Source organism: Danio rerio, chromosome 16 (genome assembly GCF_049306965.1).
Source record: "Danio rerio strain Tuebingen ecotype United States chromosome 16, GRCz12tu, whole genome shotgun sequence".
Lineage (NCBI taxonomy): Eukaryota > Metazoa > Chordata > Actinopteri > Cypriniformes > Danionidae > Danio > Danio rerio.
Genome location: NC_133191.1, coordinates 7,987,720 through 8,014,314, shown reverse-complemented (window position 1 = coordinate 8,014,314; position 26,595 = coordinate 7,987,720). Strand labels below are relative to the sequence as shown.

General features: G+C 36.0%; 2 protein-coding genes across 5 annotated transcripts; both read right to left on the bottom strand.

Annotated features, from left to right (window-relative positions):
- Positions 1-232: 232 nt before the first annotated feature.
- Positions 233-17,508, bottom strand: popdc1 (popeye domain cAMP effector 1). 4 transcript variants are annotated; one of them, NM_001001847.2, is made up of 9 exons: positions 17,394-17,508; positions 16,445-16,682; positions 12,466-12,590; positions 12,095-12,282; positions 10,241-10,349; positions 9,779-9,946; positions 6,819-6,960; positions 6,445-6,473; positions 233-945 (listed from the first exon to the last, which is right to left on the bottom strand). In NM_001001847.2, exons 2-8 carry the CDS (start codon positions 16,638-16,640, stop codon positions 6,451-6,453), a joined length of 951 nt encoding a protein of 316 aa, NP_001001847.2. In that variant the 5' UTR covers positions 16,641-16,682; positions 17,394-17,508; the 3' UTR covers positions 233-945; positions 6,445-6,450. The 4 variants fall into 4 exon arrangements, with proteins under 4 accessions (NP_001001847.2, NP_001244091.1, NP_001244092.1 ...); NM_001257162.1 differs by having other exon boundaries at positions 16,445-16,655; NM_001257163.1 differs by lacking the exon at positions 6,445-6,473.
- Positions 17,509-21,470: 3,962 nt separating this feature from the next.
- On the bottom strand, positions 21,471-26,270 carry popdc3 (popeye domain cAMP effector 3). Its single transcript, NM_001001848.1, is given in 3 exon segments — positions 21,471-23,622; positions 23,692-23,800; positions 25,662-26,270. Coding segments are annotated over 3 exon segments (897 nt in total). The 5' UTR covers positions 26,156-26,270; the 3' UTR covers positions 21,471-23,328.
- Positions 26,271-26,595: the final 325 nt, after the last annotated feature.

Sequence of the window (26,595 nt, the reverse complement as noted above, 5' to 3'; positions counted from 1 at the left end):
ATCCATATTAATGTCAACAAAATGCATAAAAAGTGTTGTGCCATGTAGGAAATTCTGGGAAAGTCAATTTACGGTTATTCGCCGTATATATTAAGGAAACATACCGTTAACCAGGTTACGGATTTTTACTGTAGCATTTTTACAGTTTTTTACCGTTGAAATCACGGCCATTTTTTACAGTGTACCACAAAAATGACCAGATGTGAGTAAAAAAAAAGAATTTCAGACAGTATTGCATCATAAATGTTCTTTGTTTTTATGAAAACACCCAGGTTGGCACGAAGACAGCATGATGCAAAACTTTAATTTAAAAAGTGATTTCAAGTATCTGTATGATTTTAAACACACAAACGTCTCATCCTTATAATCACAGAATAAAATAAACTACTTACAAGAGATCAAAATGCTTTAAATAGGACATTCAGTAAATTCAAATGTAACACACATTGCTTAAACTAAGTGATTCCTTAGTAACATTATGTGATCAAATCAAAGGCACAAATGGTGTAATCCGCATAATAGAACACTGGAACATAATCACATGTGAAAATAGGACTTGAGAAATCAGGAGCATGCAAGGAAGCATAAGCTATATTTCTACTTGATCATTAGAGAAATGATGGAAAAATCAAACTGTTTGTTATGTGAAGCAAGAAAATACTACAGTCGATCATATGATATCCGAAAATATTTTCAAGGATAAATCTGCCTGCCTAAGGGGTCTCTTAACTTATACTAGTGTAATCTCACATTCGTTTCTGTCGAATGAGCAGTGAAATGCTAAAGGCTAAGACTGCGAGGTGATCAAATACGTTTAAATGTCTTTTTTGGTGGTCTTTGAAACATTCTGGGAGGTGGTGGGGGACTCGGATTCAAAAACATCATCTTCCAGTCCTTCTTCGATTGGCTTCATAGTCGTGGATGTTTTCGTCAGAGGATTTTTCTCTGGAGCAAGAGAAAAACAATAAATGTCAAAAAACTAGTTATTAGCTGCATTTCCACTGTAACTTTGGTTATTGAATATCAGTGTTTCTCAACCATGTTCCTGGAGGACCACCAGCTTTGCACATTTTCCATACTTCTTAACTAAACACACCTGATTTAGATCATCCAACGCAACCTCATGGCAATTCGTAACTTTTTGATTTAGAGGCTACTTCGTTTGAATTCATACGGTATAATTCGTACCATTTAGTACGATTTGCTCATCCACCAATGACGTTTGGGTTTAGGGGTGGGGTTGGATGTCACGCCTCATTTTTAAAATCGTACAATTTACTATGACTGAACTCACGCATTATTCACTAAACTGATAAAACAGAAAATGTTAACGTTTTCTCGTGAGATCAGGCTCAATCATCAGGGCCCGGTTTTTCAAAAGGTTTAAATCGGATAAAATTGATCCTTATTTAGTAATCCTGTTTCTGCGATCCGTGATCATGTAATCCAGCTTACTTTTTGAGCCAGTTTTTCAAAGCAACATCAGATTGGATCGATCTGATCTGGATAGGAACTTTTCAGGATCACTAAATCTGGATAACCAGTGCTCTAACAGGATGGGAAATCACAATATAGAACTACAGATATGTAAAGAGCAACAAGTAGAATAGCCAGTGTGGGGTCAACATAACGTTATTTTTATTTGAAATGAAAACCCACACATTTAACAAAAAAACTAAAAACAAGAAAAAACCCACCCCCTCCTCTTCCAGCAGTTTGCTCATCTGAGATCTACAACACAAACACTGTACATTGAGGATATTTATAACAGGTTTAAATATTGATGTATTGAATTTAAAAAAAGACTTTGTCAAAACCTCCACAATAACTTCAGACTTCCTCATCTGATGTGGAGAGACCAGATTGTCTGAGCGTAGCCTTTAAGAGGCGGATCTCAAGTCTGGTCTTGGTTTGCTGCAGTTTAGTCAGAGTCAGTTGTTCCTCTGCCAGATGAAGCTGTGCTTCTGCCCTTTCAGTCTCTTTTTGCAATTGTGGAAAGTGATTTCAAAAATCAGACAATGCCATTTTTCTTTTGTTTATTCTGTAATCATTACATGCATCACTTATAAATAATCTGAAAAGAAAAATATTTTCCATTGTGATGAGTATATATATATATATATATATATATATATATATATATATATATATATATATATATATATATATATATATATATATATATATATATATAATTAGTTACGGAATAAAATGTATTGTTTTTGGTCTATTTTGACAGCTGTTTGGGGCATTATTTTATGAGGCCAAACTCTTTCTACTTTGCTGTAGGCCTATACTGAAAGGTTGAATACATTAAAGCCTACCTAATCACTGTAACCTGACAGATGTACTAATACAATTAAAACCTTATGAATAAATAGGATATCTTGTAAGAGACTGCATGATCCAAATATAGTATTATTTGATACTTTAAGTTTTCATTACATTTTGGGCATGAAATCCATGCTGAATACACCTTTCTGATGGGATCAGTTTAATCCAAAGTTTTTTGGATCAAAGTGATCCAAATCCTATACAAAAAAAGGTCTGAAAAACCCAAACTAAAGTTTTGATCTGGATCAAAACCAAAATTGGATTACATGATCTAATCCGATTATGTAAGTGTTATGTATTTGTGTTTTTTGTGCTCTGTTTCTCTGTTTTTTTTCCCTCTCTCTCTCTCTCTCTCTCTCTCTCTCTCTCTCTCTCTCTCTCTCGCTCTGTTCTCCCATATCTGCTCTCATGTATTCTCAGGTTCCGTTCATTGGTCCATTCAGCTGTCAGTCATTCCTCCCCGGTTACGTCACTCTTACGTCACATCCAATAAGAAAAGACCACCCGTGTTAAAAGCGCGCGCCAGACCACTCGCCTTCTCTTGCTTGCATTTTTCTCTTTCGCTGTTTTGTCGCTTGCTTGTATTTACCGCGTGCGTTTTGAAATAACCCGTCTAACTGTGTATTTTGTTGTTGCTCGTTCTGTGTGCACGGTATCTGTCCGTTATTCGTACATTGTTCTTAGTTTATCGTTGTTTACGAGGCTTGGACGAAGCGGACAGGTAAGAAGGTCACGTGACACATTTCGCAACACATAGGACTACTCTGCTGTCTAGTACACTAGGTTAGGGGCGAGCGCCACTCCTTGCACTTTTTGGATAGATAGATGGAGTAGATAGCTAGGACTCGGAAGATCTTCGTGTGTTAATTATACTGTTTTTCACATAGTTAGTTAGCTAGATGCTTCTGGGAAGTTAGATTTTGTTTGGGTTTTGTTCTTTTCATTTATTTAGCGCCGCCCGCGTCCCTTCTGGCAGCTCTCTTGTTTTTCCCGTCCTTATTTGTTTCAGTGTTGTATATATTGTAAATAGTATATTTTTGCCTTGCTTACTTTTTCTTTATTTTTGATTAATTCGTTGTTGTTGTTCACTTTGGGATTGTAAATAAAAGCACACATTTTTTTTCAAGATTTTATCCAATCCCTCATCCAAAATCCAAGTGGATTACTTTTGAAAAACCGGGCCCAGCTCATTAGCTGAGACTGAAAGACCTGTAATGGTGTTACAGACAAAGGAGACATCCAAAACATGCAGTGTTGGTGCTCCTCCAGTAACGTGTTTGATATATACATGTATATAACTATACAAACTTGAGATCACTAAATTATCAAAACGATGGTTTAAATTTGTCAGTATCAAATATGATGCAAGTCTTTTGAGGAATTTTTCCGTTAGCATCATATTTCAATGCATTACAAAATGTGTTTTGCTCCTCACAACTAATATACATGCATGTTTGTATGCTGACATGTACAGCGGGGAAAATAAGTATTGAACACGTCATGTTTTTTCAGGCTCTCTTTCAGACTAAACTGTTTCAGGAATTTCAATACAAAAGGAAAAATGGCTTTTTTTTGTTTTTGTTACATTAATATTGGACCATAGATATATACATTAGATGTCGCCTACCCTGTTGTTGACCCTATTGGAAGGAATCCGTCAATAGAGCCGCCATTTTGGAACATGGTAGCACTTCTTTGAAATGAATGCAGGACCAAGGTACAGTGGAGGAATGTGGCCATAAAAAGCCAAAGAAATATACACATATATTTATGATCGGGAGTTTTCCTGGATGTTAGCATGCAATTTTTTATTTTGATTTTATCACTTTTCTACATTGATGGATCAGTGATGGCACTGGCATTCCTGACAAAAAGCTTGTGTTTGTGTGTATGGAAATGTACTATCCACCCTCCCTGTTAAATTTGATCTAATCCGTGTCCTGAAACACACCTCCTCTCCTGCTTTCACTTCTCATACTGACGAAGGGAGCGATTCGTTTGTGAATGAATCTCCGTTATGAACGACTCGTTCACTAGCTGACAATATTTTCTGGCAGCGCAGCATCTCGTTGTCATATTTCTTTTGCATTGTTTGCTGATTTTATTCAACAAAACTAGCATAAGCCGAGTATTTAGTGCGAGTTGGTGCTGCTTTGCCTTATGGTGAATGCAGTAAGAGACTGTATTATCATCAATAACGTTACCTGTTTAGCACAAAAGTTCAGAACATACAAAAATGTAAAAAACTTAATCTTACCTATGTAATGTTCTGCCTTTTTGTTTTGTTTTCTTTGTTTGCTTGTTACTACACCCGTAGACAGCGCTTAAGTCCTGCATCTACACGTAATAACACTATCTTGACTAGTGCGGTTGAATGACATATGTCCTGGTAGCACTGTACAAATATGCGATATTTAGTGTATATATCTATGATATTGTATTACAGTTTTTCTTGTTAACTTTGACCTGGTTAACTAAACTAGGTTCCGCTTCATTTTCATTATCACTATCCCAGCAGAGCAGAAGACCGGTCTTGCAAATGTGTAAACTCTTTCTCATTGGGTTGACAGATTTTCCCAACCATTTTTCAAAACAGTTAACACAGATATTATTCAAGCAGTCCAAACTCCATTGTTTTAGTTTTGGTATCCAAACAGAATCCATCTATTCCTAACTATTAAAAACTACCAACATCAGTATGAAATCACTGAAGCACCGGTTTGACACTCCTTCACACAAATCTGCAATTAGCAATCAGTCTGCAAACCTTAAAATGGTGGAAGGTCTGTGTTGTTCTGTACCAGCATGGATGGAGGAGCTCAATAGTGACTATACTCCCTATACTCCCAATAGATTTGACTGTATATTGGTTTAAATGTGTTTTCTCTAATATTTACAGTATTTTATTACATTTTTCAGATTTTTTTTACAGTATTGAATTTTTTTTAGCCACAGTTTAAAAAATGTCATAAATTCAATATAAATTTAATCAAAGCATTTCTTACTCTTGGTTTAATTCTTTGCAAAATGGCAAATTTGACAGCCCAAATAGAAAGACAACAAACGGCATTAGCAATAGGCTACAATGGCAAGCAATGGTGCACTGATTCACAGTGGGTTGTGTATTTTGTTGTCCATTGTCTAATGATTAATTGAAAGAGCTCATATACTTGTTTGCAAGTTGTGTTGTTTGAAGGTAAAACTAGCTTTTGTTGCATATTTTAAATGTTTTGACACGGAATGTGTGTTTTGCAAGCAAAATGTGTCATTTTGACCATGAGTGCTGCTGTTTAGGCCTGTGTGTTAACTGTTTTGAAAATGTAAAGTTTCAGTCGACGGCTGCATCAAAGCAATCAAGAAAAACTGTAATATCCCTTTACAGCCATATCCCGTACAGTTTTGCTGTCTGAGTGGTGGTCATTTCGAACTAAAATAGTCCTGTGGTCCACTAAAGTGGACATGCAGTAAAATTAAAAACAAAACAAAATGTGAAAACTCTAAATTGTAAAAATCTTTAACCCAAAGGATGTAAGAAATCACAGAATTATTATTATTATTTTGGTCTCAGGAGGATATGAAAGTCTTTTTTGGTGATGGCAGCCTTAAATACGCTTCTTATTAGGAGAATGAAGTCACATGCATTGCTCGGGTGTGAGTTTTAAAAGTGTAAAAGTCTTGATGGTTCTGTGGCTCTCATCTATCAAATCTGAGCTTCATTTAGTATGTTCTATTGTTTTCAAGTCAGGTTATTGGCTGGGCCATTCTACAGCTTGATTTTCAGCTAGGAAAATTAGGAAATTAGTTAGGAAACAAATTGAATGAAGTGCTGATTTAAATTGGGAGTGCAAAGAGAAACAAAATACAGATGTAAAATACATATACTGTGTAGTGCTTGTTATATACAGACACGGTGAAACTTGTATGACAATATGCTTCATGGCATGATGTTATGGGAAAACTCAACCAAATGCAATTCTGGTATGTTAAAGGTTAACGTCATAGCAGGTCTGGTTAACAGAAGTCACTTCTTCTGAGGACTAGAAGGGAGTTAATCTACTTTTTTGGGGTTGAGAAATAGAAAGACAGTGAGGAAAAAGAAAACTATCTTACACCCCATCAGGCCCGATCTGAGGTCACAGCTAGAGGAGGAACAGGAGGAGACAACATCAGGGATACGCTGACACTCCGTATTAATAGTTTTGAAATCACACTAGTGTGTTGTGCAAAATCACAAACTTAGTGTCTATTAGTGTCTACTTGCACTGGAACAGATGGAGTTTAAAGTGGAGAATGCATTAAATAAAGCTTAGGAAAGACAACGAATGGTGGAGCCAACTCATGTGTCCTAGTTTATACCAGCATTTGTGGGCATGAAGGGTGTAATATCAGGCCAACTGGGTAAACTGAGGTTAGTGCTTGAAACGCAGCTTAGCATTGGCAGATTAGTTGCAGACAGTGGCTCAAGGCAAGGTGAATATACTTACGAAGTGATGAGCCAGTTGATCCACCTCTCAGGATCTGATTGAGCACGTCGTCAGTGTCACTGGTGCTCGCCATGCTGTTCCTCATCTGCATCATAGACAGCTGGGAACACAGACTCGGCTGGCGGTCCATTTTCTTTACAGCCTGCAGATCAATCATCAACACTTATTAGAGGGTCTTAACCAAGGCTCATTGGAGATACGTGCCCAGGGCTACATTTTAAGGAACCATGAAGTACATGAACAAGGCAACGTCCACTAGAGGGCATTTTTAACAATCTCAAATAAGCTACTGGACCATGTTTGCTCTTCATACATGCCATTTTCACGTCCTTCTCACACATATATCACAAGCATATATCAACTTGCCTACTGACTGGCCCAAACACCCACACATAGTGTTTTTAAAAACAACTTGCCTCTAAAATTGTTCCTCACTGGATTCGAGCCCTAGTCTGCTCTGTGTCCCAGGTACAACACCATACAAGGTGAGCTACAGAGCAAACTGATCTCACTGGAAAAGCCGTTCATATGGAGGTAAGTGGTCAAGGGTAGAGTGATAAAGAATAGAAGCTGTCAGCGATGTGAAAAAGCACGAAATGCAGTCGGGTGACTATTTTCCGTTTTTTTAGTCATCAAAATGGTCAACCACCAATTTATACGGGGACATGTTCTAGCTCTTAAAGGTGCATTACAGTTTGGTACAGTTTCTGGAGATTTTACAGATCTGGAGTGTTCACAAACCATGGTCCACTTTGCGTCTCAAATCCGGCGTTGATCTTGCCGGAAAAGTCTTCTATATGGATGAAAGCGGTCAATGATAGACCAAAAAGGAATAGAAGTTGTCAGTGATGTAAGAATGACTGATTTATAGCGTTCGTTTAACACACAAAATGCAGCCGGATGTATACCAGAGCACGTATTTTTGTGGTTTCCCAAATATATAGCCCTGGGCACATACCTCTAATGAGCCTAGGTTGTTATAATCACTACCACATCAAATAAGTTGTAAAAACTACTAATGTTATAAACAAATCATCAGCAAACAATATATCATATTTAATGAATATTTTTCATTTTTAGTCATCAAAATGGTCAATGACCAATTTATATGGGAACATGTTCTAGCTCTAAATGATAAGCAACATTTTGGTAAATTTTTTCTAAATTTTACAGACCAGAGCATCCTCAAATAGTGTTCATTTTACACACAAAATGCAGCTGGATGTATACCAGAGCACGTATTTTTGTGGTTTCCCAAATATGTAGCCCTGGGCACGTATCCCCAATGCGCCAAGGTTGTTATAAGTACTACCACATCAAGTATGATGTAAAAACCAATAATGTTATAAACACATCATCAGCAAACAATATATCATATTTAATTACTACTATTTTCCTTTTTTTAGTCATCAAAATGGTCAACCACTAATTTATATGGGGACATGATCTAGTTCTTAAAGATACACAACATTTTGGTACAGTTTCTGGAGATTTTACAGACCTGAGTGTCCTCAAACCACAGTCCACTCAGTGTCCCGAATCCAACGTACAAGGCAAGCAAACTGATCAATGTAATAATTACTAACACTCAAGTGATTTGTTTTTCTTCTTCAAATATTTCCCAAATGATGTTTGACAGAGCAGGGATTTTTTCACAGTATTTCCTATAATATTTTTCCTTCTGGAGAAAGTCTGATTTGTTTTATTTTGGCTAGAATGAAAGCAGTTTACATTTTCTAAAAAACATTTTAGGGTCAATATTATTCGCCTTGTTAAGCAATGTTTTTTTACAATACAATGATTTGCCAAATTACACTATTTTGCCTAACCTAATTAAGACTTTAAATGTCACTTTAAAGGTTCACTAATCCCTTGAGTACTTTTTTAAAGATTTTAACAGATTTGTGTGTGTTGAGCATGAGTTAAGACAATATTAGCACCTGTCAGCTTTTGTTTTCAGCTAATTTCAGCTTCCAGGTTTAAAATTATTTTTGGGACGAGATCAAAATCAGCGACGAAGTGCAAAACTGCAAGTGCAAAGATGACGCGTCACTTTCTCATTATTATTCATAGCAGAGTTTTCTCATCCAATGAGAAGAGCCGGCTTCTTCATTATTCATGACAGCATGTGCTTTCCGAAGACAAGGCAGACCTGCCAGTGCCAAGCTGTGAGACACGGACCCAGGGCACACAGTATTTAGCTGTTCATGAAGGGTCGTATGTGTTTGTTTCCATGATCCACGGGGTTTGTTGCATGTTTTTTTCCAGGGCCAATACAGCAAAGCATTTTGTGTGCAGCAAGCATTTTTGTCAGGAGAGCAGTACAAGAATTGGAGAATGGCGGATGTTGTCTTTTATCAGGAGTTCGTTCACATTTAGACACATCGTCGTGCTGCTGTGTTTGCCTTAATCCTCTAGAATACCAACAGGGCTAATGGTTAAAATAGACAGGGCAAGAGACCTGCTGCACTGAGTCTGCATTCAGACCCGGGGATTGAGGGAAAAGTCCTCAATTATAGTGTTTATATGAACACAATTATCTTTATAATGATATAAATAGTGGTTATCTGTATATGAAATAATGAATAACAAAAGTAGCAGGGCATTACATTACTGTTTATTTCTTTGCATTTTAACTTTGTAAACTATAAAATCAAACGTCTGCTCACGGGTTGTGTCTCATTTTGTAAGCCGACTGACAACAGTTGTTCGCTCCCCTCCTTCTCCCCTGCTGGCCACGCCCACTCCTGCCCTTTGCTTGAGGAGCTCCACGCCCGTTATCATGTATCTTTTGAAAAAATTCTGAGGTAGACTTGAAACGAAAGTGGGGGGTGTCATGACCCTTTAAGCTGAATACTAGTATCTTGAAAAATATCTAGTAAAATATTATTTACAGTTATCATGGCAAAGATAAAAGAAATCAGTTGTTAGATATTAGTAATGAATAAATATTTTCTAACCTTGTCACTGAGGGTTGGATCGTTGAGGGAGTAAAGCTTGTTGGTGATGTCTTTGCCAATGAGATACCTGAAGACCTCATTCAGAAAAGACTCTGACTCCAGGAAATAAGTCAGACGTTCTCTGGACCAGCACAACAGCTTGCAGTTCTCCTCAGCAGCGATCGTCACCTATATTTTACGTGACAGATAACTCATATATTTGTATACTCTTTCTATTAAATTATCAGACATTTCTGGAATATGTATTTCTTTTTTATTTGTGTGTAGGGAATCCATACTATTGTTAAATGCAAAAAAATTCACTTTTCATATTCACTTCTTTTTTTGATTTACAGATTTCATGCTGACTTATCCTATTTGGAATGAAGCACATACTTAATTCTGTAGCAAGTACAGGCACTTAATGTGATTAAAAGTATCCAATGCATAATAATTTTAATACAAAACCTTTAAACCCATTACCTGAAAGCGTTCACCCCTGTTCATCTGAGTTGACCTGAATTCTGGAGAGTCGATGAAGGCATTGGTGTAAATGTTATGCAAGAAATGACCCCGATACGATACCTTCATCCTGTGTCAAATGAATAAAATATGTCACAAATACACAAACAAATTGAAAGTATCTTTTATTATTGTCAGCACCATTTACATAAAAATAATCCTGATCACACAGATCTGTCAACATTATTTCAAACGCTCTATTATGGATAACAAACCAGTACAGAGAAACTACATGCATGCAGTCTGCCATTATTGTTTTGGTGTTCAAGTAAAATTGTTTATTGTTTGTTAAGTACTTAGTTCATGATAGTAAATGCATAATAAATAATTAAAATTTTAATATAAAAAACTGACATTATAACACGGCTGTCTGGATTTCTGATTGGTCTGTCAAGACATTCCAAGGTATGTTATTCCAGCAAAACAACCGCTAAATAACACAGGCACATACATACATATCTGTATCTGCTTGTCTGTCAGTTTTTGACTGTTCGGCGCCATCTTGCGACTAAAAAATGCGCAAGTTAAAAAGCCAACATAGGCTCATTCTGAAAACGTAGCCCTATATACGTTTCTGGAGATTACAAACTATGTAGACAGAAGTACGTAGGGCTGCATTTCATCTTTAAAATGAACACTATGGGACGGCATAATGCTGTTCATTTTCTCGCTTACAAGCTGACTGCTTTCCTCCGTATGGACACTAACCAATTTGTCTGGTAAGCAGGTAAGACATAAACAAAAGCCAAAAAAATTAAACAAGTAAATAACAGGGTGTGACTGTGGTAAAATCTGAAGACGTGGTAAAACTAGGCTGCTGTAAGGGCTTTTCTTTTTCTGGATTGCTTTTGAAAACACTGCAGCTATGTTTAGGGAAGGGGGTGGGCGCTGGTCAATTGATGTTTTTGAAAACACTATTGGTTGGGTTTAGGGAAGGGGTGGGTGGGGTGATCGGGTGATTGGTCAGTCAGTCAGTCAGTCAGTCAGTCAGTCAACGGTGGCCTCTGATAGATTTATATGAGAACATTAGGCAGGAATGGCACTTGCGCGAGAACTTTGAGATCTCAAAAAGCGCAAACAGCAGTCTCTGGTGGATTAGTGAAAACAACAATGGCAAAACATACGCACCTCCTGGGATGCATTTTGCTTTCTCCATTAATGTATATAGGATTACATAATCATAATGAGCCTGGGTTGAATACAGGCCTTCAGCCTTAAGCCTCATTCACATTACGAGCGACTCACACTACAAGCGACACACTTTAAGCAAATGAAGAGCAACTTTCTTGGGCGACAGCCAATAGGAGCACCGGTAGAGCTCGTGTGATCCTCTCTTAACTCCTGGAGAGCCCGGTTGTATTCTCCATGCTGTATAGACCTACACAGACCTGCGTTTGGAGCAGGTCACCACCCAGAGCAACACAGATAGAAAGTCGCAGCTAGTGTGAATGAGGCATTATACAACAGTGCTTCACTCAAGATAAGCCCATCGGCTTTATTCCAGCGATAACAACCTCCTGGATGTACTTTATCCCTAACTTAACACACACAGCTTTTCATTTAATAATACATTAGTAAATATTGAACTACTATTAATACATTCTGTACAAGATTGTTCATGCTTAGTTCATGTTAGTAAATAAATGCATTAACTAATGGACCATTATTTTACCTATTTTTTGGCACCCCCCTAAGCCCTCCCCCAGCACATGCAACAAAAAACCTGGAGCTGCCATTGGTTGTCAGATCCTTAAAATACCCTAGTTGTAATTAAACATCCAAAACACATGCACTTTAGTGACGCAAAGCACCTACTTTCCTTTGAGAAGAATGCTGAGGCGCTCGTCAACAGAGGTTTTGTCTTCTGCTGCATAAACCTGGCCTTTCTTTAATGTCTGGATAGTGCAAAACTGGCCAGTGAGTCTCTGAAACAGAGCCTCTCGCACATGCAGGGGCTCGAACATGCGCTTGTACACTGACTTGAGCTCCCTGTCAATCTTAATCTGGAATTAAACAGGAGAAACGTACATTGAATTCTGAGTTAAATTCAAAATTACAATATTTACAACTAGCCTGTACAGAAACTACAACTAAAGACATCAGCAATGAGAAAATCAGAACGAAAACTCTCTTCTCTCAAGATAAATCATAGCGTTTGACTTTGACCTGTATCTGATTGTACTCACCGGTCTGCGTTTATAAAGCAGGAAGAAGAAATGCATGAAGTTCACTAGAAGGAAAACCACATTCCACACCATAACATCCAGTGTGCATCTATATAACGTAGCCCACGCTATGAACAAAGAGCAGCCTGAAAGACAATAAAGAAACACATTTTAATGCGACTTATCAATTCCTCTTTATTTATGTAGCACTTTCTTTCTTTTTTTAACATAAATTGTGTCAAAGCAGCTTAAAGGGATTCCAGCAGGCACACAGACGTTAATATTAAATTTAGGTTGTCAGGTTACCAAAATTCAATGTCTGAGCAAGTTTAAGTCAGCTTCTCTTTCAAATCATTCACTTGTAGTAAACATCAAAAATGTAACTCGTGTTTCTTTTTGATTTTAATATAGATTTTGTACAAATTCCATTCAGAAAGACTTAAAGATGATTCCTTTCATCACTGTAAAAATTATTCAATGCAGATAATTTAGTTGGAATATAGTACAATGTCTCTTGATTATAAAAATTGCCACCCTCTCTAAAAAGTCTTATATTTCAACATTTTTTGCAATTGAAATCTTCAATACTAAGGGTGTCACGATCCTCCAAATCCTCGATTCGATTACATTTTCGATTCTAAAGGCACGATTCGATTCAATTTTCAATTATGAATAATTAATTAATTAATTATTTGTAGCCTACCGTTTAAACTACCTGACCTGCATGGTCTTTGTTTTACCCATAAACAAGTAATACAGTAAATGAATAAAGGCAAGATACACACATAATTACCACCTGTCAATCACTTTTTTCTGCGGGACTCGTGAATAGGCATTAATCTGTGTCGTTATAATGGCGTCGGTAAAAAAGACGCACAACCAACAGGAACCAGCCAACAGTATCTGAGGTGTTCGCTAAAATGACTAAGTACAAGTGAGTGAAAGATTGAAGCAGTCCTCTGACTGCCTGGACCTGCTGTCTCGAGCGCATGGCTGTGTGTGCGTCTGTGTCTGTGTTGTCACATGATGTGCATTTTTAGAGGTAGAGAGGAAGGAGGGCTGCTCAGAAATGCCAAACGTCACTGTGGATGTCAAATCGTTGTCGTTCTAAAATGCCATTTAAAAACAAAGACAGTGTAAACAAGGCCTGAGTGTGCACTTTTCGCGAGCAAATTTGCAACGGGGGAGGGCGGAGGATCGCGATGCCGGTGTTGTCTATCGGACGAACCGTACGTAATACGTACATAGCAGAGCTTGCAAAACTGTGTTTTTTTGTCGACTACACGAACGTTGTCAACATAACTCACTGGAAATCCAAAATGCTTACACACCGGCGACTTCATTGAAAGAGGAGAGGGTTTAAGCTCTGTCGACGGGTCTCCTGCGTCTGCCGTTTAACAAGCACTTCAACAAGCCTGTTTTTTTCCCGCTTGGCAAGCCAAGCTGATGTGACATGGGGGCATGGCAGCATCGACGATTCTATTTTTTGATTCGATAATCGAAATTGAGCATACATTTCGATCAATTTCGATTAAAAATCGAAATCGTGACACCCCTATTCAATACTCAATGTAAAATCACGATTTTCGAAAACTACAAAAATCTCTAGTTTTAGACATTTCTATAAATCTGTAGTAATTAATTTTTTTATTGCAATTGTACTCTTCAGTACACATTATAAAACATAATGTACATAATAAGAAAATACCATCAATATAATTCCATCATATATGTAATTACAAAGTTGTAACAATGTTATTGCATAGCAACTGTAAGGTAACATTAGATCCAATTAACATCATTTACATCAAAAAAAAAAACTTTATAATTACATATATACTGCGTATATTTACGTATAAATACAGAAATACTGAACATGAAACATTTTAGGATTTTAAATATTAAATTGGGTGTAATTACAATGCAATAGCAAAATACTGTACAAATACTTTACTTGAAATATACAAAGAAACATGATTATATATTATCTTGGATTTAAGTACAATGTAAAAGCATTGTAACGACATATTAATTACAGCGTAACGACACAATAATATGATAAAAGTTTGATAATAAGATAAAAGTTTGTAATTACATGTGCACTGTGTATATTTACATATAAAACTATCCAAATACTGTACATGCAACATAAAAAGAAATATTTACACTTATTAATATTATATTGGATGTAACTACAATGCAACGACATAGTAATTACAATGTAACGACATAGTAATTACATACAAGATAAGTTTAGAATTACATATTACATGTGCACTGTATGTATGTGTATAATTACAATTTACAAACACTGTAGATGAATTACACAAAAACACATTTACAATATCATGCAATTATATATAATGCATTTGCAATGTTAATACATAGCAATCGTAATGTAATGATAAAGTAATTACATCCCCAAAAAACTTTGTAATTACATATGTACTGCGTATATTTACTTATAAATACACAAATACTGTATAAGAAACATTTTAGGTTTATAAATATTATCCTGGGTGTAATCAGAATTTAATGATGAAGTTTGTAATTACATATGTACTGTGTATATTTACATATACAATTATAAATAACCAAATATTACATCCAAATTGTACATGCAAAATACAATGAAACATTTGCTTTTATGAATATTATCTTTGCTGTAACTACAATTTTATGGCATTAAGTAATTACAATGTAACAACGCACACAAGATAAAAGTTTGTAGTTTCATGTCTACTGTGTATATTTACATATAAATACACAATACTGTACTTGAAATATACAAAGAAACATGTTTATAAATATTATCTTGGATGTAATTATAATCTAATGGCAATGTAATTACAATGTAACGACACAGTAATTGCACTTAAGATAAGTTTGCATTTAAGATGAATACTTTGATGTTATTTTTAAAATTCCATATTCATAAATTTAATTTTTTTTAATTTCCCCAAAACTAGTGGTGTTCAAAGAAGAATTTGTGATGTATTTGAAGACATTAAGAGAGATGAATAGGCAAAAAGCAAGATATTTATATTCATCATTGGATGATTTTGGTTTCATATTTTAAGAAATTTTACTCCCCTGCTACTTAAGTTTCTTTAGCATTAACTTTTTGTTAATTTTTGTTATTTTCTTTATTTATATATGTTGTATCATTAACGAGAATGGAAAGATTGTGAATGTATGCAATTTGATTATCTCAGTCTTTTGTGTAAATCTAAAAAGTATTGATGCCTTTTCTGTTACTGTTCAAGCATTGGTAAAAAATAAATAAATAAATAATAATAATAATAATAATATATATATATATATATATATATATATATATATATATATATATATATATATATATATATATATATATATATATATATATATATATATATATATAGAATTATTAGCCCCCTTCAAATTTTTTCTTCTTTTTTAAATATTTTCCAAATGATGTTTAACAGACCAAGGAAATTTTCACAGTAAGTCTGATAATATTTTTTCTTCTGGAGAAAGTCTTATTTGTTTTATTTCGGCTAGAATAAAAGCAGTTTTTAATTTTTTAAACACAATTTTAGGGACAAAATTATTAGCCCCTTTAAGCTATATTTTTTCTCGATAATCTATAGAACAAACTACTGTTATACAATAACTTACCTAATAACCCTAACCTGCCTAGGTAACCTAATTAACCCAGTTAAGCCTTTAAATGTCACATTAAGCTGTATCGAAGTGTCTTGAAAAATATCTAGTAAAATATTATTTACAGTCATCATGGCAAAGATAAAATAAATCAGTTAATAGAGATGAGTTATTAAAACTATTATGTTTAGAAATGTGTTGAAAAAATCTCTCCGTTAAACAGAAATTGGGGAAAAAATAAACAAGCGGTCTAAAAATTCAGAGGGGCTAATAATTCTGACTTCAAATTTATATATACCCTATAAACACAAGCGGATCACCATCCCGTAGAGCACCAATAGATGGCGCTGTGTACCTGTCATCAGCAGCAGCCTGAGGAAGATCATATGAAGCGCTAATGTGGTGGGAATGAGGAAACCCAGCCCGAGACTCAGGTTGGCCAGGTGGAACAGCAGGTGATGAGACTGTTCCCAATCCTGGCATAGTGTGGCGTTTGGATCCAAGCTGACAGCTGGAACACTGGAGGGCAGCGCGGATGTTGTGTTGGACATTCTGAGGCGGTCAAGCTGTTTGGGAAATGGCCAGAGAGTTTGCTAGGACGGCCACAATCATAAACAAAGCAAAACAGAAGAGTTTTGTTATGATTCAAAGGTGTAGTCTTTATTAAGAGTGTATGTTTTAAACTATGATAGCAAACGTTTTAATATTTTATTAATTAAATAATAACTTTATAATGTTTTTCTTACTGCAGTACAGCCGTCAGTGTAGGTGTAAACGCGTCAATGTAAATAACGTAGTGGCGTGAAAATATAACGACCCTTACGAAAATTTACCGTTTTTTTTTTAAGTACAATTGTTGTAACCTTGTTTTTTACGTATTTACTTCTGTTTGTATTACTGCAGTATTACCATGATACAGATTAGTGTTGCAAAACCATGGCTAATTTGAGGCTAATATAGTAGACCATGGTAGCCACAAATTAACGAGTTTTTTTCAAATTCAACTATAGTTTTTACCAAGGTTACTATTGTAAAAACTGAGGTTACACAAATGGAAGTCAGTTCGCAAAGAAAAAAACATGCTTACTACAGTTTTTCTATTTAAAAAAAACATAACAAAATTTTCTTTAAATGATAGAAAAAATCTGAGACCCACTTTCCAGATCTGTGCCCCAGTGAACTCATGGAGACATGTTATTGTTTATGTTATTTACATATCTCCAACTTAGACCTTCAGATAGCCTACTAAAACAATGTTTGAAATATTTTCTTACTGTCTATAAATTAAAACATTGTCTACTCACCGGTGTTGTCGAAAGCAGCTTTAATGTGCTCGGTCTGGAGGAATGTTAATGCAGAAGATAAGAGATAGGTTTAGCAGAGCTGAGAGCCGGAGTGTGTGTGTGAGGAGCGCATTCCGGCCAGATGACAGGCGTTGACTTAAAATGGGCACAAACCACGCGGCCACTCCTCTGCGCACCACACCACTCCAGCACTAGAGGGACCACGAGGCGCCTGTTTAAGGTAAGATGTCTTCATTTAAATATCCCAAAACCTCTAGATTAGTGTTATATATTTTGCTGACTAATGCACCTACATTATCCCAAATGTTTCGAAGAACCTTAAAATGATTTTATTCTTTTATTTTTCTAAATTGAATACAAGAAAAAATAACATCACTTCATTTAAGTGATAGTACATTATCAAAAACATTAGGAAAGAAGAAAAGAAAGAAAAAAAGCTTTACAAAGCCTCAATCATTAAGAAAAAAGATTATCATAAGACATTATTATTCATTCATTTTCTTGTCGGCTTAGTCCCTTTATTAATCCTGGGTTGCCACAGAGGAATGAACCGCCAACTTATCCAGCAAGTTTTTAAGCAGCGGATGCCACACACACACACATTCACACACACACTGGCCAATTTAGCCTACCCAATACACCTGTACCGCATGTCTTTGGACTGTGGGGGAAACCGGAGCACCCGGAGGAAACCCACGCGAAGGCAGGGAGAACATGCAAACTCCACACAGAAACGCCAACTGAGCCGAGGTTCGAACCAGCGACCTTCTTGCTGTGAGGCGACAGCACTACCTACTGCGCCACTGCCTCGCCCGCCCCTATTATTATTATTATTATTATTAATAATAATAAGCTTAAGAGATTCAATATTGAGTGCAATTTGAGCAAGAAAAGTATTAAATCTAGGTATTGCCTTTAGAAAACTTATTTTTGCATATAAAAATTGTGTGTGTGTTCGCCATATGATGTCATACACTCTTGATTTCAGGTTTTTTTTAATAAAAAAAAAAACATTGAAACCTTAGACACTTGAATTTAATTTACTACACTGCACAGAGCTAGATTATAACAGAACCCTAAAATGTATTTTTAGTATGATAAATCGACGGTGATGGGCAGCACGGTGGCGCAGTGGATAGCACGATCACCTCACAGCAAGAAGGTCGCTGGTTCGAGCCTCGGCTGGGTCAGTTGGCATTTCTGTGTGGAGTTTGCGCACCTGCGTGGGTTTCCTCCAGATGCTCCGGTTTCCCCAACAGTCCAAACACATGCAGTATAGCTGAATTGGGTAAGCTAAATTGTCTGTAGTGTATATGTGTGAGTGTGCATGGATGTTTCCCAGTGATGGGTTGCAGCTGGAAGGGCATCCTCTGTGTAAATCATATGCTGGATAAGTTGGCCCCAGATTAATAAAGGGACTAAGCCGAAAAGAGAATGAATGAATAAAAACAACGCTGTTTCTTCCCTCACGTGATTAAACCAGAAGAATCTGAGGCGGTTGACATAATAAAAGCTCCACTGCTTTCATGGCATGTCACAGTCATCTCTCATCAGCAACTGCTTAGGGCTCGTACACAACGGGACACTTTTCGCTCACTTTTATCATCAGCATTTTTCGAGACGTTTATCTGAATTCAAACCCAGTCGATTTTTATCAGCGTTGATCAGAGTGAACAAAATTACCCCCAGACCTTAGATGGCACTTAATGAACTTGCAAGTCAGGAAAGAAAAGTGAAATTAAAGGTGCAGTAGGTGATCTGCCCAAATGCTAAGCTGTTAGCAAAATATCTTTCAAATTACACTTATTACAATTAAATTACACTTATTACTAAGCCAAACATGCTATTTCAGACAGAATATTCAGCACAGTAAGGTAAACAATATAGGGAGCATGTCACATGCTGTCATTGTTCTAAAATAAACCGATGTGAATATAAAAACCAATTTTCCAATTTTAGAAAAAAAAAGGCTAGGCGGATCAGCACTATTATGTTTTGTTGTTAAACTAAACTAAATTATCGATGCTGGGCAGCATGGTGGTGCAGTGGGTAGCACTGACCCGGCTGGGTCAGTTAGAATTTGTGTGTGGAGTTTGCATGTTCTCGCCGTGTTCGCGTTGGTTTCCTCCAGGCGCTCTGGAGGCTGTGTCCAAAGACGTGGTATAGGTAAATTGGGTAAGCTATTGTTCGTAGTGTATGAGTGTAAATGAGTTTGTATGGATGTTGCAGCTGGAAGGGTATCCGCTGTTTAAAACGTGCTGGATAAGTTGGCGGTTCATTCCACTGTGGTGACCCCAAATTAATCAAGAGACTAAGCCAAAAAGGGAATGAATGAATGATTGGATGAATTATCGATGCTGTAAAAGGTCCCTTATGAAACTAAAGATAGTCACATCAATCTTTCGCTGGAAGATTTCAGTGACTGAACAACACTTCTGTGCATATAACCCAAAACAACACAATATACATCAGCTTTGCGTCACCTAAATAGTTTTAAAACATAACATGTCTAAAAGAAATACTTCAGCCATAGCGTCGTCCTTCCTCCAGTGTGTTAAAGTAACTCCAATACTGATTATGGACTTAAAAAATTTTTAATTCAGCATTTGTTTTTAGCGCTGTCACTCGTGTCGTGCATCGGCGGAACTGCGTGAAAGGGTGCGCAGTTGTTTAAATCTACATTTGCTGACAGACAGTTTGGGCTACTTATCAGAATTATGGGAATTATCCAGCCTGATCTCACGAGGAAACGTAAGTATTTTACGTTTTGTCAGTTTAGTGGCTAATTTGTACGAAAATGTACGATTTTATAAAAGAGGCGTGGCACCTAACCACACCCCTAACCCCAACCATCATTGGGTGAAGAGAAAATCGTACTAAATTGTACGAATTAGATCGTACGAATTCATACGAATAAGCCACTAAAGCAAAAAGTTCCGAATTGATGCGAGATTGCGTTAGAATTGTCAGCCCGACAATATTTAATTGGATGAACATTCTTTAGTCTGGATGGATGAACGTTCCATTACACAGCATATAAAAATGCATATAAACACATTTAGATCATACTTTAATCAGTACTATTGGACTGTGAAGAGACTTTCAACCAGCACAACAAAAAATGTTTCTGGAGACCTTCTGCACCTTTAAACTCACCATCAAATCCTATTTGCTACTCTCCACTTCTTCTGTTGCATTTATCATACAGCACTTTGTGTTCAGACACCAATGAAAAAGCAGCTCTACGTTCATCTTCGCTGAACCTGAAATCACATACTTTCCTACTATATAGTACGTTAAAAACAGTATCCGAGTTGTAGGTCCGAATTCATTCATTTTCTCTTCAGCTTAGTCCCTTTATTAATCTGGGGTCGCCACAGCGGAATGAACCGCCAACTTATCCAGCATGTGTTTTACGCAGGGGATGCCCTTTCAGCCGCAACCCAACACTGAGAAACACCTATACACACTTATTTACACACATACACTACAATGAATTTTAGCCTACCCAATTCACCTATGCGCATGTCTTTGGACTGAGGGGGAAACCAGAGCACCAGGGGGGAACCCACGAGAACACAGGTAGAACATGCAAACTCCACACAGAAATGCCAACTGACCCAGCCGAGGCTCAAACCAGTGACCTTCTTCCTGTGAGGCGATCGTGCTTCCCACTGCGCCACTGTGACCGAATTCATAGTATTCGAAAAGCAGTAACCTATGCAAGAAGTACCCAGATTTACTACTTCCGGCAAGATACTGATGGACGCTACACTATCCCATAATGCCACACAAGAGAATTCATGAATGAGAGTAAAGAAATGCAACTGACCATGGGAGGTCACATAATGGAACAAATGGTTGCATTTATACTACTCACATTCATACTATATAGTACATACTTTACTAACAGTGCTTTATTGAGTGGTTGGCGATTTCGAATGCAGGCATAGCCTCCGTGCATTGAGCACCTGCAAGTAATGTTTACCATAACTTCAGCAGCTCCAGGAATGTTGTGAACGAAAGTGACAAGGTGCTTATCTTGCACATTATGCCATTCCGGAATGACCTCTGTTTATTGTTTATCATTTTTATTTTATTCCATACAATAATGAACATTAAGATGAACAATTAATATGTGTGTAAAGCAAACACAACACAGGCAACAGTCAAATATCACATCGGCACAGAGCTCTGTAGAGCATGTATTCTTATTTTGTGAAATCATTTATGGATAAAGTAGATATACTGACATATTTGTGCTTTAATAGGAAAGGTTTCACAAAAATTATATGAATCCCATATGAAAAAAATACTACAGCAATGTATAGTAACAAAATAGTGTTTATTAACCATAGTAAAAAATTAATCTGCACGTTGTTAATATGGTGATACAGCAATAGTAGCATACATTACCCAATACTAATTAAATATTATACTACAATACATCAGTTTAACCGTAGTGTAGCATAAAGTGTACAATAGTATTTATAACAGTTTATCAGTTCTCTATTTTATACTACAGTATGCTGAAAACTTCATAAACAATACGTTGGTTCAGAAACACTAGTACTTACCACAAAACAAACTACTATAATATTTTTTTTCATGTGGGATCTCTCATACATCCAAATAGCAAGTACATGCCTAGAAAAACACTGCAATAATATTTTATTAAATACCATATTCTGATCAAACTGGAAATTTTAAATAAATTGTGGCTCTGGACAACAAAACCAATAATATGGGGTCAGCTTTTTTGAAAATTAAGATTTGTACATAATCTAAGAGCTGAATAAGCTTTCTATTGATATTGTAGCTATTACACTGTAAAAAAAATCGAAGGACAAAAAGTCAAGACAACAAATGTTTTATGTTGCTTTAACTTATTTTAATAGGTTAATCAGGTACCAATAATTTTTTTTTAAGTTACACTAAGTTTAAATTAATATTTTTAGTCGGTTTGATTGATGTAAGTTGAGATGACTAAAAAAGTTTATTTGATTCAGCTAAAAAAATAAAAGCATCAATAATTTTTACAGGGTAGAAAATTATTTTAATATCTGGAATCTGAGTGATGTCCAACAAACATAAATGTTTTAAAAAATCACCATTAAAGTTGTCCAAGTAAAGTTTTTAGCAGGGCGTACGAATAAAAAAAAATATTTTGATATACAGTTCAAGTCAGAATTATTAGCCCCCTGTTAAATTTCCCCCAATTTCTGTTTAACAGAGAAGATATTTCTAATAACTGGATTATTTTATCTTTGCCATGATGACAGTAAATAATATTTGACTAGATATTTTTCAAGACACTTTTATACAGCTTAAAGTGACATTTAAAGGCTTAACTAGGTTAATTAGGTTAACTAGGCAGGTTAGTGTAATTAGGCAAGTTATTGTATAACGATGGTTTGTTCTGTGGTTAACCAAAAAATATAGCTTAAAGGGGCTAATAATTTTGTCAGAAAAATGGTTTTTAAAAAATTCAAAACTACTTTTATTCTAGCCGAAATAAAACAAATAAGACTTTCTCCAGAAGAAAAAAATATTATCAGACATACTGTGAAAATTTCCTTGCTCTGTTAGATATACTGTAATTTGGAAAATGTAAAAAAAAGAAGAAAATCAAAGGGGGGCTAATAATTCTGACTTCAACTGTATTTAAAGAAGCATTTGTATCAATGCCTTACTATTCTAATGTTTTATTTTGTATGAAAGACTCTAATAATTTTTATTTACCTGTGCAACGTAATACTGGTTTAGTGGTCCAGGGTCCCAACTGTGAAAACTAAAATTAAATACAATAATATACAAAAAAAAAAAAAAAAAAAAAAGAAGCACTCATACATTCTCACGCAGATTCAAGATATATAAAAAATGGAGAATAAAAAGTTAGGACCACAATCATTTAAGACATTCGAGTGTGCGCTTTTCACGAGTCTCTCTATGCCGGTTTGGTTTCACTCTGTCCCAGCACTGGCCGAGATTCATTTGTGTTTGCTAATTCTGGGCCCGGCCCGTTACAGAAGCTCGGTAACCGGAGATCATAGCGGAACCCGCGTATGTCGAAAGCCTTGTCGTTCAGGGAGAAGAGTTTCTCCGCGATGTCATTGCGCACCAGCAGCGCGAAGATCTTGGCGATGTAGCGGTGCTGCGCGAACAGCAGGTACAGTTTCTTCCTCCGCCACGCCACGTACCGACAACGGATATCCGCGCGTAATGTAACCTACAATGAAGCAAGACGTTTAATAACAAAACATACAGACGAGCAAATGATGTATTAAAATATATTTACCTGAAAAAAACCTTCTTCTGAGGGTCTGAGGGAATCCCATTCTGGAGAGTCCAGGAACTGAAATGGATAGATGAAGTGCAAAAACTCCCCGTTCACCGTCACTCGTATCCTGTTTTAGTGATAAAATGTCGTAAATCTTTTCTTTAAATAGTTCACCTAATACTTCAAATTAAAATAAGTCATCATTTATTTACTCTTCACTTGTTTCAAACCTTTATGGGTGTCTTTTCTTCTGTCTGTCGTTCACAAGAGAATACACAGTAGAAAATGCAGGGTTGCACACAATTCATTCATGTAGTCCCAACACAAATCCGTTAAGATAACGCTACTAATTTAAGTTGATTGAACATTAAACCATTAAGTTTCCCAAAGAAAGCTCAATAATTGTGTTGTTTCGGCTCATTTCTAATAAGTAGTTTGAACAAGCAGCAAAATTTATTTTTTACATTACTGTTGAGCATGTGAACACAGTGGCCAATCAGCGGTGTTTAGGAACGAGCTCATAGCCTCAAATGTTTAATATTTCAGTACTGATTGATACCAAAATTCAGTAATAGTAGCCAACTCAATAATTTTGAAAACACTAATGTGATATTCTCTGTAGGAAATCTTAATTCCACAGTCTAACAAATCAGCTTTAAAGCTAAACATCTGTTCCTCTGTGAGTGTCTATGCTGCCATGTTTAAAGGTGCTGGTGCAATGGCATGTTTAATTACACTAATTTAAGTATATATTTTTTCCTATCAAGTACTTTAAGTTCTTTTATATATATATATATATATAAATATAGATTTTCAAACATTTTAGAACCTTATATTTCAAGGTTGTACATTTTTTTTTAAATTATATTTTGTCTCTATTGCTGTTTGCAGTATATTACAGCACTATTGTGCACTTTTGAACAGGTTTTTACCTAAATGGATTTTGTACAAGTGTACTGTGATACTAAAATATCACAAGTGTATTGTGAAACTCTGCTCTTTTTTTTAAATAAAATGTTCACATTTAAGACCTGTATTGTTATTACTTGTAAGTTGAACTACATATTTTATGTTCAGTTTAATTGAAGCAAATGTGGAAACCGATTGCAGTTTCTTTAGTTGACATTACTTAAAATGTTTACAACATTACTCAAGACTTACTTAACTGAACATGGTATAACTGTATTGGTTAAATAGAGTTAATAAAGTAATCTTACTATAAAACCCTAAGTAAGGTTACTAAATATTCAAGAGTATGTTAAGCATTTTCTATTAAACTAACTTGATTTTTACCAGTTAGTTTACTTTGGAAGTTTCAGGTTTCTTACTTTAAGGCAATTATTAACCTATTTAAGATTTCCTTGTAAGTTTATATTGCAAAAATAAGGCAATCGGTTTCTATTTTTTAAGTAAACTGGACATAATAAGATTTACAGTGTATATTTTAAAGAATATACTGTTCAAAAATGTATTCACACAATCGACTTGTGTTGTGGCAACATGAATGAATTAAGTTAACGTATAGTTATTTACAATTGTAAGTGGATTAAACAAAAACTATTTAGTTGTCCCTAAAAACCCTCAATAAGAAAATGCTGGGTTCCATGTTTTTTTCCATTTGAGTTGTGACAATATAAAACGAATTAAGTTAACATATTAGTTTTTACAAATTTAGGTAGAATGCACATAAAACAAGTAGCCTATTGTGTTGTTTCAACTCATTTTAAGTAAATAGTTTTTTGAGTAAATTTTAAAAACCTGTAAGCATTGACTTCCATTTGTTTTTCTATTGAAGTCAATATGGTTTTCAGCTTTCCTCAAAATATATCAAATATACTTTTTTGTGTGTGTGTTCAACAGAATAAAGAAACATGTACATGTCTTCCTTCCCTTAAGGGAAAGTAAACGAGTACTTTAATTTTTGGGACACACACATAAGAACACTAAGGGCTGTTATTATTATCATCACCAGGGGTTAATCCACTCACCTGCCTGAAACAAGAACTGACAGTTTGTCAATAGGCGTTTTACCCTCCATGGCGAAGAAGTGGTCTTTCTCAATAGTGTGCACATCGCCTTCACATGACTCCACGATTTTCCCGAAGTGTATTAAGGACACCCCCAGCTTTTTGAATAAGCATTCGTACAGATCCTGGAACTCCTTTTCAAAAGTGACGCTTCGTAATCGGTACGCCACGTGGATAAGTTGTCCCAAACAGAAGGCGAAAAGCGCAAAAGTCCACGAAAACGAGTCGGTCGTGCAGGGGTCAGACCAAGCCCAGATCGAGTAACAGAAAAAGCCCAGTGTTAAAAAGCAGAACATGTAGAGTAATCCATAAAAGCCACTGCCTCCCATAAATCCCAAAACCAGCAAAATGTGCGCGAGATGAAATACCGATCCTTCGGGATGTTCCTTCCATTCCGAGCATACCGGGTATTCCAGAACCTCTTCTGTCACGTTATTCTCAGGTAAAAGATCCATTGTGGATTATGAATAATCTTAACAGTGAGAATCGTATATGTGAACGAATGCTGCGTTAATAATCGCCCTGTGTATTCCTGTGTTGAGATATGATCGTCTTGAAGGTCCTGTGAAGCGCTCTCCTTTGCGCACAGAGAAACCAAATCCTCCAGCTGCACTAGAGGGAATTATTATAACCCAGAGGCTGCTCGCTGCTTTGAGACGCAATAAAGTACTAGAGTATTTGCGATTATTTTAGGTATGTGCGATCTGAAACCACTCCAGAGATCTAATCTAATAACAGCATGAATTACAGTGGATGGAATACAGAAAATACGTTTTCAGTCATTACTAATTTAAGCTTAAAGTTTAAAATGCTGAAATGACTTATTAATGTCATTTTGTAGCAGTGAAGGATACCTGCTTTAAAACAGAAGTTTTTTATACAAATTGGATTCAGG